The sequence below is a fragment of the Micropterus dolomieu genome, linkage group LG15, assembly GCF_021292245.1.
Source record: "Micropterus dolomieu isolate WLL.071019.BEF.003 ecotype Adirondacks linkage group LG15, ASM2129224v1, whole genome shotgun sequence".
NCBI lineage: Eukaryota > Metazoa > Chordata > Actinopteri > Centrarchiformes > Centrarchidae > Micropterus > Micropterus dolomieu.
In genome coordinates, this window is record NC_060164.1 from 2744366 (window position 1) to 2759184 (window position 14819).

At 40.1% G+C, this 14819-nt stretch overlaps 1 protein-coding gene across 5 annotated transcripts in view; it reads right to left on the reverse strand.

Moving 5' to 3' along the window:
• gbf1 (golgi brefeldin A resistant guanine nucleotide exchange factor 1) overlaps positions 1-14819 on the reverse strand; it is a 129532-nt gene that overhangs the window by 64390 nt on the left and 50323 nt on the right. For all 5 annotated transcript variants that reach the window (XM_046070373.1, XM_046070374.1, XM_046070370.1 and 2 more), the window contains one exon: positions 3401-3532. In XM_046070373.1, coding sequence (XP_045926329.1) covers positions 3401-3532 — 132 coding nt within the window. The remainder of the gene's footprint in view (positions 1-3400; positions 3533-14819) is intronic.

Below are 14819 nucleotides of genomic sequence, written 5' to 3' on the forward strand. Positions count from 1 at the left end.
TATATATATATATATATATATATATATACACACACACACACACATATATATATATATATATATACACACACATATATATATACACACACATATATATATATATATATATATATATACACATATATATATATATAGTTTACATGTTCCTTCTCACAAGTGTTTTATTACTGTTAGGTGCATAAACTGCTTTCAAACCTGTTGGTGCTTCAGTTTTATCAGTACATTGCTTAAAATTGCTTAGAGGCAGGGTTCAAGGTTTTTTTCAGCAAAGGGTCAGAAAAAGACAAATATGTGGATGAGCTCAGCTCTGACATAGACAACAGGGGAGAAGCTGCAGCGTCATATTGAATTACACCGAAACAATGGTTAATTAATTGGCAATGGAAATCTAGTGGCTAGATTTACTTGCCCGATGTGGCATTTCACTTTTTGTTGAGCCCTGTAAGGGTGATGGGGATTTTTGTCTATGGAGTACTGCTCTTTTCTTTCTTAAACTACAGTGTTGCTGCTCATGGTAATTATATACTTGTTTTTTATTTTATTCAAGATTAACAATTTATTCAACAAAAATCAAAGGCAGGCTACAGCTGTACTCTAAGCTCATCTCTTCTGGCAGTGGCTGCAGCTTAAGCCTCAGCTGAGCCTTGCTCTGAGCCCTATGTGGGCTAGTGACCATGCAGCTGCTAGCAGAACAGTGAGGGGCTTTGCTGACTACTGGGCAGGAGAAACAGGGAGAACGAAGGAAGAACAGAGGAGGAGAGATGAGCAGTGGGAAAAGAGAGGATAGAGCAAAGATCTGGATATCTGTCAGCACCGAAGCTTAGTTTACTTCTCACTCCATGCCAGTAGACCTCAGGCCACAGATTGAGAGGAATTGCCTCACACTAAATGAAATGCGTGAGTGAAATGAGTGGGTGTGTGTGGGAGACGATTTCCTTTCCCTTGGGCCCTAGTGTGGGGACACTTTGGCAGGACAAGGGGGAAAATGTTCAGGGTGACACTGAAGGGGAGGATCACGTTCATCACAATACCCAGGATAAAGAACACAAGGCGGTGGTTTTCTCATTGCAGATTAAGAGAGGGATGATGAGCAAACCTAAACTGACCCTAAACGTCAACACACTCCAATCTTTGCTGAAAGCTTGCAACTCAAAGTGGAACATGAAACAGCAAATATCACAGTGCAGTAGCAACATCATGTCCACTTACAGACGCCCATCAGACAGCATGTCTTCCTGCAGGTCGATAAAATTAATAGATCTGAAGATGAGTTAAGTTACAGAATTGAAGAATCTAGCCATAGCCATGAAAAATGTTCAAACAAGACTCAAAGTCAGATTTTTGTATTTTTTCCTAGCCAGGAGATGGCAGTACTTGACAAGACCAGTGTTGTTGTATTTTATGGCCATTTACCAATCATATCAACTCAGCTCGCATGAAGACAATGACAGTTTGCTATAAACTAAGTTCAGGTCTGATTTTAGCTTAAAAAAAACTTTTTGGCAGGCACTGATGAATAGTCACTGCAGCCTTCACACATTCCCTTGAAGAGTCAAGATATATGATTCTATTGTCAACATGTTTGTAATCAATGTTATTTTAACTAATATAATGTATTATTACTAATATAATGTATTACTGCATGATTTGCATTGAACTACAATTACGGGTAACTCATGCAAATTAAAAATAACATACCTACCTATCTCATCTTGATTTAGGAAATAAAACATATACACATATTTTTTACTGTGACTTACAGCTGTCAAACAAGGAAAATACCCAGATACAATGTGGCAACTATGAGTGACAAACAGGATAATGCAGCGCTCACCTCTCGATGTATTTTTAAAACACATAAACTTGTTTTGTTCTGCAAGAACAAAATGCCTGTGGTCCTTTCGAACCAAAATTGTCCACAGGACAAAACAAGGAACTATTTAAGAAGAAATGTTTTTTAAAGCCTCATTGGAAAGCTGTGCTATACTTTGCAGCTATACAGATGACTTAAAATGACTGCTTGGTACACTACAACTCACCTAGAAAATCTAAATTTTACACACTTCCCTGAATAAATGTCTTTGGTCTCATCTGGGAGTTTCTGACACATTCTTCAGATCAAGTTTCGATACTCTTTGAAGATTCAAGATTGCAATGCTCATAGTCCCAGCCCAACCCCACTACAAGAAAAAAGTGAATGCATGGCTAGTAAAACAAGAGGCATGTGAGGGCTGCTGGAGACTTTGTGTTGTTGGAACAAAAGTCAAACTGAGATGCAGCAGGGTCAATAATGTTATCAAACTACCCTATCTTTAAAGAAAGTGGAGAGTGAGAGCCGTTGCACTGAGAGCGACCATGGTGTGCCCCCCTTAGAACAGTGCTGATGAGATTCTGGTGGTGGTGAGATGGTGTCGGGATAATGGTGGCAGGGATTAAGGGTGCTGGTGTCAGGTTGGGAGTGACAGACAGAGGCTCTGACATGATCTTCGAACAGAGATTATGTGTCTTTTACTTTACTCTTGGGAACCACAGTATCAGTGTGGAAAGCATTGACTACTGCTGGTCATCAGTTTGAATGAACATCCAAAAATCCTGAATCTTTGTTCCAGAGATTGTTTCACTTACACATCATGACATTTTGTTTTAAAGAAATTTCAATTCCAACATGAAATTGTAAAGCCTATGGTTGTTTAAAGGTCAGTGGCTTTTTTAAACACTGTGCTGTGTTCCTGTGGTGATTCATGATCATTTTACACTTAACAAAATAACTTGCAGACACTGAGCCATATTTCAATGATGAGGCTAATGAGAACAGGCAGTCCAGACTGTTTGGAGGCCTTCTTCTGCATCAATGACGAGAATAGACCATTCCTGGCATTCCTGAACTGACCTGATGAGAACTGGACACAAAACGTAGCTTCTCAACAGAAAAGACAGAACTTTCGAGAGTGCTAAGATGATAGGAAGCGTTGTGATGTTTAAGGTGAGGATGACAGTAGCCTTGCTGACTAGGCTATTGCCAGTGAAAAGGCTTGCAAAAAACAGTACTACTCTGGCTACCTCCGTAAGACACGATATCATTTCACACATCGGTAGCGGTCCAGAGTCCTGAAGCGATGCTGCGGTATGTGCTCTACTTATGTCTACCTATCATGTTCATGTGCCATTTTCTGGTGGAACCATGCTGGTTTTCACCACTTAATGCTTTCAGCTAGTGTTATCGAGCTTTTGACTGGTACTGTTAGTACATGCATGAAGATGATAGTCAAAACTTAAACTGCAAACAATGCCTATGAAAATGCTGCAGGGCCATGTGCTTTTGACAACATGAATTAGATGTTTGTTATATTTTTATGATGAAACTGTACAAAAACACATCGACAATGTCAAGATTTCTTACCTATAAGACCATAGGAAAGGAACTTGTTGACAGAGGTAAGAGCGAGGCCTGTGATTGGTCCAGTGGTGTCTTCAGAGCGGACCACTTCTAGGAAGGGCCTTAGAAAAACGTTGGGTTCAACATTGGAGAGTTCTAAAGAAGGAGAAAGACACCCACAAAAGTCAGTCAAGTAAACACACATTGTGAGCTCATGGCAACTCTAGACCTATCAGTTTTATTATATAAAAATCAAATGTATATAAATATTAAATAAAGTTATGGTACACCCACATGTGTCGAGATTACAGAATATTTAGTTCAAGATACCTTGACCTGATCCGAACTACAATTCTGAAGGATACACTAAAAAAGATTTAATAAAAGATTTAGAGAGAGCTGGAGGGATGTGTATTATATTGTAATTCTAACATGGAGAGGAAGAAGATAGGAGGGATAAGAGTTTAAGAAAGTGGGACAACAGATGGGAAGAGAGAGAAGTCAGTTTAGAGAAGCTGATATAGGGAAATACTTTTGTACCTCAAGATAACACAGACATGAAGTAAGGGAAAACAGCTAACCTGGTTTTTCCAAAGGTCAAAAATGTAATCTAACAACACCTGTAAAGATCACTTATTTCCACCCTGCATCTTGATTATTTAACACCTGTACAGCGGTAAGGCCTGGGACATGCCCTTATCACCATCAGACACAAAACAATGCTGATCAATTCTGGTATTGTGGATCATACTTGCTAAGCATCCTGCCAAGGGGGTGGTCAGGGCAATGTGCGTGTGTGCAAGCAGTAATGGACATCATCGCATTTGTTCAGCTGCCAGAATAGACATCCCCAGCTAAGAAGAAGAAACTTACTTTTGTCTATTTCTGTGGAAGGTCTTTTGCTCCAAAAATGACTAAAAATACCACTGTATTTTTACCACTGTAAACTTACTACCGTCTGACTACAATTTGGTGATCCCTTAACCTTTTAAATAAAAATAATTAATAAAGACCTCAGATAACGGACCATTAGGTAATTGACCACAGTAAAATATCAGCCTTTAGAAGCAAACCATAATAATCAGCAATACTATTATTAAGCCACACCAACTGAATATAACAGTTTATTAAATCCAGCTGCAGTGTGAGATGCAGCAGATCTTCTGTAATCAGTTCACAGAAAAGAGAGCTTTGCTGGGCCATTCCACTCTGGGAAACCACCTTTGGCCCTGACTTCAATCGTTTCTCTGGAGAATTCAGAAAGAAAGGGGGTCAAGCGGGGGAAGCAAAAATACAAAACAGGTAAAACAACAAGGGAGAAAATTAGTGGAGTCACGCACGCCGCTGTGAAATGTTGTGGCAGAGGAGTGCTTGCCACAGCAATAGCGTGAGGATTATGGCTTTCTTAAGAGCAGCTCCACTCCAGACGAGAAAAAACAACTTGGACATCAAAAGCGGGGAGTGTCCAACCAATTTCCAAAAGTGCACATGTGACTGCCGTGCATTAGCATGTGATATCCAATACCCCTGCGGTTTGTTTAGAAATCAAATATGAAATAATTTGGAAGGTTACACAGTCCATTATTGGCCCCTGGGTCGGCCTTACACACACCAGGTCGGCCTTGCTTGCAAAAGCAAATCTCTTTCTTCCTGCTTTATTAAATATTTTTTCTGGTGTTATATTTGAGTTATTGTTCAATCTGAAAGGTTGGAGCAGATTTGGACACTGAGTGTAAATTTAGCAACAGCTGCACAAAAAATAAACAGTTTTCCCCGTGAAAGATAAATATATAAAATAAAAATCAGTGTTATCTTCAGAGAGTGAGACAGCTCTGTTGGTTTGATCTGTCCATCAGCTGCCAGAAAACTTTTTAAAGAGGGTTTTTGTGTCCCATTACTTTACAGTGTAGTAAGGGTGGAAGGAGGGTGCTCAAATGAATCTGTCAATAGATCCTGATGAAGACTTCATCAGTGGCGATCATCCTGTAAGTGCCATGGCTGCGTTCCCAAAGACCACAGATTGGAAAACTCAATTGTGTTGTATTGATCCGGCTGGCCATCGGTGAACACAGTGCTGACAGTGGCCACTACCAATCTTCTTATATAAAGTCTAAATACAGCCTCTGTACTTCAACTCAATCTCCAGGCTTGTGGAGTGAAGTGAAATAAATAACGATGGCTGCAGCCATGGTGAGACAATCATTCTATAACCAGGTTAACCTCTGGCTGACATTGACCAAAATAAAAAAAAAAAAAACACAGGATTAAATCGGCTCAGCCAGGCGTGCATGTTGCCATCCAAAGGCTGGGTCCTGATTTCAGAGTGCGTACAAGTCCAACTCAAGTTCAGCTTAATTGGTAAAAAAAGAGGTTTGTAAAATGAGCCCATTACGATTCACCATGAGCCTAATCCTATCTACCTTTACCATGCTGGAGCTCCATCTTTTCCTTGGAGCTGAAGTGAGTATCCAGCCATGTGTGGATTACGTCTCTAAATGACCCCAGCAATGAGCAAGAGAGGAGGCAGGGGTGAACCTACGCCCCCAGGAGAGCATCTCGGGATGAGTCCGGCTCACCACAAAACAGAAGCCATCTTTTAACACATGCACATTTATTGGCACTGGAGCAGAAAGGGCTTAGAACACAGAGAGCAACAGCAGGAGATGGGTCTAAGCTGCAGACACACCTTATTGTCCAGAAACATCAAGAAATGAAACACAAACAATATCTACAGCCAACCAGACCATCTCAACTGACAACATACAAAGATTTCAATGTGGAGTCTCCAAACATCTTTCTGCAAAGCTCACATAACTTATATAGACGTACATTATATAATCAGGCGTGGTGTAGATCGGACATTTGAAATGTAAGATGTGACATGACATCCTGTGTTTAGCGTTTGCGCAAAAATGTGTTAGGTTATAATTTGGCTGTTTTTTGGCGCGTCCTATACCATTGGAATCAGCAGCATCCCCCAAACACGTAGACGTAAGGTTGATGAATGTGCAATGTAGTGAGCCGTAGTTATCCGGCAAAATGTCCATTGGTTGAAAATCCCATTGAAATGAATGAGGTATTTGAGCTTCGATTATAGCGCAACCTTTTGGCCGAAGTGCAATCAGGTGTCATCAAGGCCCCAGGGGGACAATTGACTCAAATTTGGTGTCAATCGGACTTGTGGTTATGGAGATATAAAATGCATGTAAATCAATGGGATTTTTTTGACGTCTTTAATCTGCAATAACAGGGCCACCTATGGGCATATTTGGGTGAAGATTGGTGCCTGTAGTAAGGGGACCATGCTGAAGAATTCAGCTTAGGTTTCATGTCAGTGTGACTTTTGGTTATAGAGCAACTATTTTCTTGGATTAAATAGCACCACCTAGGGGCAAGTTGCACCAAATTTTGCACAGGCCCTCAGGGGCCGTCCCACATTAATGCTCCAAATTTGGTGTCGATCGGCCATTCCAAAGCGAAGATATGACATAATTTCCTGTTAGTAGTGTTTTTCGCAAACGTTTGCTAGCATATAATTGCGACATTTTTTGTCGGATCAAAATTTCCTCTACAAACTTTCATCAGCTTGGTCCAGAGATTATCCGTGCCAAGTTTGGTGTCAATTGGACTTACGACTTCGGAGGAGTTCATTAAAATAGATTTTTCAGTTTTCGCAATGTAGCGAAAAAAAAGTTTAGGTGGAAATGGGCGTGGTATATACCACAAGATTCACATTGATCCCCCGAACGCATGGATATATGGTTTTTTATATACGCCTTTGTAGGCGGGAGTTCCAAGCCCAAACGCGTTGACCTTGCCTTTAGCGCCCCCTAAAGGCAGAAGTGTGCGGATTTTTGCGCCTGAGGTACTCTTGGGGCTGTGAACGTACCTTGTGAGTTTGCCGTCCCCAGCAGTGACGGTGTAGGCCGCAGTATCAGTTTTATGCACGGAAGAATTGAAAAATACATAAAAATCTGAGCGAAAACAATAGGGTTCCCAGCCGCTTCACTGGTACTGGGCACCGCGATGCCTTGCATTCATGGGTTCCCAGCCCACTTCAGGGTTGGACTCCTAATAAATACATGTGAATTCAGGGCAACTTGCAATTTTGACCAACCACTTTTCTGCTAATTTCACCTATCGCCATCGCTGTTTCCCGCAAAATGTCATAAGTCAGAAAACTCACTTCTTGTTTCTTTTAGAAGACGATACAAAATAAATTGTATTGTGAAATTTAGTTTGTGACTACTTTCTGCTATGTAGCAGAAAATATACAGTAATAAAAAAGCAATTATAAAAATAACCCTAAACCATTTTCAGGTTGTCATCAGGCTGACACACAAAACATATACAGATATACAGATGGGTGATAAATCAACATGAAGTGTCTTGGCGTCTCCCATCCTAAAAAAGACATTTACAGCCAGACCTCCAGGCAACAGTAAACTGGAGGTACAGATTTAAGAATAGAAAGATAAATTTACTGTTTAGGGCTGCCACAGTAATTATGATGATAATCATGGTTTTGAAGGCAGGGGGAAGTGATTCACAAAGAAATACTAATACTTCAGCCACTGTATTAGGCAACTCATTTGCTGTTGATTTATTAAAATCACAAAAGGATGTGAACTGAATCTGCTAGTCTAATGTGTATTGTATTATATCTTACAGACGTTTTCACTTGAAACACGGAAGTCATTTACCAGTGCCCTGCTGCTAAATGGTGGCTCAGTTAGCAGTCCTACTAGCAAACTCTAACTGGACTGGGAGCTCTGAGTACAGGGGTGAGTGTTGGTGTTTGTCTATACTGCTAGCACAGAGCTTTGAACCTCATGCAGGCCAGCTTGGCGACAGGGAATACAGTAACAAGGTGATTTACAGCAGCTCCAATCAGGACTGTGACTCTGGGGAAGACAAAGTAAGTCTCCCTTTCATCAAAATATGGTCATGTCCGGTGTCTGGTTCCAAAAAAACAAGATAGAGGAACTATTGATATTGTTAGTTGTGTTACCTTTTAGAATGTTTTAAACTATAATTCTGGCTAAACACATGTGTTAAGCAGTTTGTATAAACTATCATTATAGCCATGTAAGATGGACCATGGTAGTACGTATGTGCACCAGAACATGCAGGGACCTTTACTGTTAGATAAAAAAGTTAAAGGATTTGGGGGAAAAAATGTGTTGTGAAATATTACGGTACAAGACCTTTTTAGATCTCCTGCATTATTCATGACATTTGCAGTGTCAGCTAACATTATTTCTTGGTAGGCTTTATGACAAGATAGATAAACTTTTCTGAAACATCAGGTTCAGTAAAGTGTTAGGCACCACAGTTTAAATTTCCCCGCATGGGTCCATTTAGCTCTGATCAATCTATATCGTCTTACAGATTCTGCGCCTTTGATTTCACTTGTTCCTGGTCTCTTGCTAATAAAAAAAGAAACGTAGTTAAAGGACGTATGATTCCTGGCCAGTGGTTGTATAACAGCACTTTTAGATTTTTATACTACTAAACAGATATGCAATAGTGGTGACACAATTCAATAGTGACAGAAATGAATGCATCAGCAGCAAAACAAACCTCTGAAGAAACAATCTTGTCCAGCTGTTCTCAAGAAATCTGTGTGCATGGCACATACACCCAGATCTCAGTTATTTATCCTATGCATCTCTCTCTTACTAACTAATATTTGTTGACACTATGAATATATGATAAACACTATTCTTTCTTATTTTTTCACTCTGTTTTGCTGACATAGTGTCTATTATGTGATGTTTGAATGTCTTGTCTGTCTTGTCTCGTGTGGACCCCTGGAAGTAGATTTAATAACTAATAGGGATCCTAAATTTGGAAAAAATCTCAATTTTGATACTGACACGGTTCACAAGCTTTCCCTGAAAATGGACATAACAAAATTACACCTTCTATAAAAAAGGCGCAATAGTGCAGGCAGAGGGGGAACAGCAAACGTAGGAGGGGGTGAATCCCCCTTTGACAGATGCAGTGGCTCAACACCAAACACTGATGGTTATTGATCCTGACCTCTTCAGCTGCTAAAATTAAGAGTCAGGGTCCTTGGTTGCAATGCCGAGGCTCCTTGTGCTGAGGGGAGAGTCAACGCTTTAACAAGAACAGCAAAGCTAAATGAAATCCGGGGAGAATTCTGCGGTTCATCTGCTGAACAAAGTCTTGCATGACAGTATTCTTATACATCGATCAGGAGAATTTCATGAATGTCAGCTCTCAGTCCCCACCTGTTTCATTCTTCTTTTTCTGCCCTTGGTCCCTGTATTCTCCTGAATGAAACTGACAATTGTAGAAGGAGGCAATTAGGACGGAACAATGCTATGGACCTCCATATGGTCATTTTATTGGGCCACAGTGGTATTTTATAGATGCTTGGAACAATGCCCTGCGCAACCTAAACAGGCAATTTGAAAGCCCCAGAGAAATTAAAACTTTTCTAAAATGCTTGGGAGGATGGCTGTAATGGCCAGTGCAGGAGAGCATTTCCTAAAGGGCTACATGGAATATAGTTTGCATTTGTATTTACAAGAACACTCCTACTGGATGGTTCAAGGAGGAAGAAACGAAGAACGAATAGCCTTACAGGCACATTAAAGCCCATAATGCCCAATCAATCACTAAGTCAATCAAAAGATGCCTTTGCATTGCCTGTTCAGAAAAGTACCAAATTTAATATCTGCTACTTATTTATTTCAGTCAAAATATAATGGCAATTAAAGCTGCAAGCAGCAATGAGAGGGCCTGCGCAGTTTCCTGTCTGTCAGTGCGTGCCGCATCTGCAGCACCGTCACTAGAGAATTGTGAGAGCGCTTAGGATTTTAAGAGACTATGGTGGGTAGACTTGGGCGGTCCGGGGGCATGCTCACCCGGAAGAAAATTTTGTACATTTTAAAGTTAAATGCATTAATTTGGTGCAAAATTCGGAGTCTTTCTATGAAGAACTTTGCACTCTTGTAAACAATGTTGTGCTCTAGTAAACTATTTAATCATAAACCCACTGTATAGCTATAAATGGTGATGAAACAGCAACAAAAGTCAAGAAATGTATTTATGATTTTTCCAGCAACCCTAAATCATAGATTAAAAAATAGAATTTCCCTAACATTTTTTTTGTTGTTTTTTTTTTTACTTTTATTGGACACATGTAGGTAATATTTTTTATACTTTTTGTGAATATAATCCAATTAATCTTATTTCCATCCTGTATAGACACCTTATTTTGAAAAGTGGATGTTGTCACATCTGTATCCTCGCGCAAAATTTATCAAGTCCGACTCAATTTGAGAAATAATGTTGTATGTGGTTCTCATGTCGCGTAATATGAAGACTTCACAGCCTCTCTTCAGGTCAGAGTCTCATACTACACTTGTCTTTGTAAAGTGAGAAAAGGACAGGATAAAGTCGCTAACCTGCCTGTCAGCTCGCACTGATCCATTTCAGTGGATTTACCATAAAGGCTTTAATACGTGTACACGCCAGATTTAGGCGCGGCTAGCTTAATTGCCTTCTCAGAAACAGACAGTTAACATTACCTTAGTTATCTCAAAAGAAAATTGGTTGTCTCAAGTCGGATGCCAAAGTGTGTGAGCGAGCTTACAGCAGCGCGGAGCAGAGCTCACAAAACACAACGTTAGAGGACTGTAATGTTGTTATGAGATGCATAAAAATATTTTTGGTTCATTTTGAAACTATGGTGGAGCAAATTAGACTGGACACACTTAATGGGAAACACTGCTAGAGGTGGGCGTTTAATCCAGTCCTTGATCAAGATCTTTGTCCCCCAAGAGATTCAACCTCTCCCCTTTCCCCCCTCTCTCCCTAATTTGCATGTTATCATGCCTCTCTCTCACTGTGTTTTTTGGTCCTTTTTTAGGTTGTGTGTTTGTGTGGCCTATCTTCTCTTCTGGTCTCTCTGGTGGAGAGGAGATGGTGTGGCTCAGATCCTTCCTAGGTGGTACAATAACTATGACTATACATGTGAAATTATCTGAAGATGTGGAGCAGAGGTAGCACAGGGACAAATTGTAAAACATCAAAACATGGAAAAGCTATGCAATTTAACTTTGCATAGTTTTTTAAGTTACTGCCAATATTTGAAGTTGATCAGATTAATTCTGTAGGAAGAGTTGGTCAAAGCACAGAGTCTGTAAATGAACACAAATATCCTACCATTTCAGAGTGTAATTTACCGCTGTCGTAAATGGAAGTGACAATCTGACCAGATCAGTCCACTTGAGGAAAACCATTTTTAATCAGAGCCGTGAATGCAAATGCTGACAAGCAGATCGCATTTAGGTGACGTCTGCTAGAATCAGAAAAGCGACACTTACCTTATGATCAAAAGCTAAAGTCGACAACTTTTCTAACACAGCCAAACCACAATAAAGTGTGATAACACAAGACACAGCAATGTTACTGACTAGGCCAAGAGAAAGAAAGCCAACTTGCCTCTGTCCTGCAGCCTTTTATTTCATGATACTCTCGCCAATCCCTGACAGCTTCTTGCTTGGTCACACGATCCAGACCCATAACTAAAATGTAGAATATCAGCCTCTGCTGCTTAGATTTCTAAGAATTCTATTCCTGTCCGGAGAGAAAGCCTCTGGAATAACAGACCTTTCATCTCCAAAAAAAATAAAAAATAAAAAATAAAACTTTGATTCGACCAAAGGTCAAGACGATTCCTTTCAGCAGAATTGTAATTGACCTCTAAAAAGCAGAGCAAGTAAAATTAAACTAGGTGCATTCAAACAGCATGACTTCATCACCAAACCTTGCCTGAGCCAGAGCCTGCCAGCCACTGTGCTGCTCTGCACCTGTTATCCTGTACATAAAATGTATTTTCTATGCTGCATACTTTGCACAGAGGCCACATTATTCCATCTGGGAGCTGGCCGGGCCCCAACGTCCACTTAATGTATTTCACAGCCTGCTGTCCCCTCTGTGATGGATGGACATACTTTACGCTCAGTGTACTTATAAATAACGGATGTTTTATCATGCTGAATTCAAACCTGCGGGAGTGCACATGAACATTTCTGTATGAATGTGTAACGTATAGGATGGAAATATTTTGTATCACTGTGAGCTCAAAGAAGTAATTATTCAGGAAATCATTTGAGTAAAATAACTTTCCTTACATGAATGTTTCACAGCTAAATAGCTTCATCCTTCATTAGAGCCGGCAAAACATCAGCTCTTTACATATTTCTTCAGATGAGCTGCCTTGCCATAAATGCAGCTGTCAAATCCAAATCATTCCATTTCATTTTGATGCAAAAGTGTTTGCTTGTAGTGTCACAGTCAGGTGTCCTTCGGGGAAGGCATCCTCGTATTATCACATCTATTTCAACAGCCAATGTCAGTGTGGGAATTTGTTAAGATGCTGGGCTGGAAAAGAAGAAGGTAGATGAGGATGGGAAGGTGAGTGGAGAGAGGGAGGTTGGGGGAATGGGGTCTGGAGGGCTCGAGGTTGGGTACAGTATAGGTTTAAGCTACAGATGGCATCCATTCAGCAGGATAAACCAGCACACATGCTCAGGCTCGGAATGGATTTCACACCCCTCCTGATGAGTACCACCATCCACAAGCGCATGGAAAGAATGAAGACTGGAGTATGGTGAGGTAATGAACCAACTACAAGGTACAATTTGCTTGATTAAGGGCCCAGAAGTGGAGAAAGTAATAACAAATCAACCAATCTCTGAAGCAAAACATGCAGACATATTGGTATCAGTGTCAGCTGATAAATAACAAGAAATTGCAGTACACCAGAGAGTGCTGGCAAGTAGATTTTTCAACTGTAAAATGTCCAGCTCAGTATATCTAATCTAAAGGACCTGTGTCAAGAGTGTTTGTGATTAATATATGTAAATAAAATATTTATATAAAATATAAATATATATTAAAAAAAATAGGGTACAAAGTGCCATTGAGGAAAAACAGAACGTGGATTTGAGTTGATGAGAGAAAGAAGGTAAGAAGATGTGAGACATGGGGAGAGGAAAAAAGACTGAGGAAAAGCAGCCAACAGAGAGCGGGGGGGTTATTGTCCTTATTTGTTTCACCTGCTGCACTCCTTCAGCTCCCCACTATTGCCATTCCCATGGGGTAGGAGGGATTCCAGAAACCATGCACTGTACAGGCCGACTCTTCTGTGTTCACACGAGACACAATACACCACTGCTACAGGGCTCACAGTGCAACTGCACTCTATCAGAAACTACACACTAAACAAACTAAACAAACTGATATAGTGTTTAAAAAACTGCTGCTGAATAGATCAGGTCACTTTACAAGAAACACCACAATCACAAAGCAATGGTGACATTAACTGAGAAAGAGCGTTTTTTTCCTTCAAGTCAGAATAGCATCTATATGGAAGTCAGTATATGCAATTTGGGCTGGAAGCACTCCTTGAACCAAAGATTTTAAAGACTTTATGATGATGATAATGATTTATTTCACGTAATATTTACTTCTGCAAATTAGTGTGTGGAACGCACAGACAGGGTCAAGAGGTTCAGTTACAGTTTCACTAAACAGAGTGAGCAAGACAAGTGATTTAAGTGACTTTGAAAATGAAATTCTGTTTTGGCGTTTTGGAGTGGTGGTTCCAGTATCTAAAAAAACCTCATCATCTAGAGCTTTACATTAACTTTCGTCCTAAATGAAAACATTTAGGAGCACAATGAAAAATTTCCAAGTAACAAGCTTTACTGTGTGTGTGTGCTCCTTCTCCTTGTGTGTAATTATGAATTGTGAAACCAGTGGAAGACCATGGAAGTGAAGTTTCTAGTGTCTGGACCCTCCACATGGACCTTTAAATACTGTCAAAGTTTTTAAAAAGACTGAAACACATTTCGTTGAAAATTTGTCACACAATGGGCAATACACAGATCACCAAAACGGGAGATGGATGAGGTTAAGTAGAGTAGAGTTCCGAGCCGATTCCATTTTCGATCCTAATACAGAAATGACAGTTTTGTTAGGCTCTGAAGTTAACGAATGCCTGACAAACCTTTCCTCTCTTCTTACTCTTTCTATGGGCAAATAACAACATAGAAAACATTCAGATAGTGTTAGCAGGCTTCTCATCTCCAGCCAGCGCTGACTGTCACTTTCACAAATTAACATGACAAATATCACAGATGGCCACTGATTCCAGAAGGAACTTGACGACAGGCGTAAATGAAACTTAATGATGGCTGGTTAATGTACTCGCCAAAGTAAAGGAGAAACAAAAAACCACTAGACTACTGCAAGTGGACGTGGTCTTGTAGTTCCAACAAGACCATCAGAGTGGCAAGGCTTCTCTATCGTCTTCTTGATCGCGTCATGTTTATGCATTTTTTAATCAACATTAATAGTTCTTAATATATAGTTTAATCATCTATTTTTAGAGATGTATATA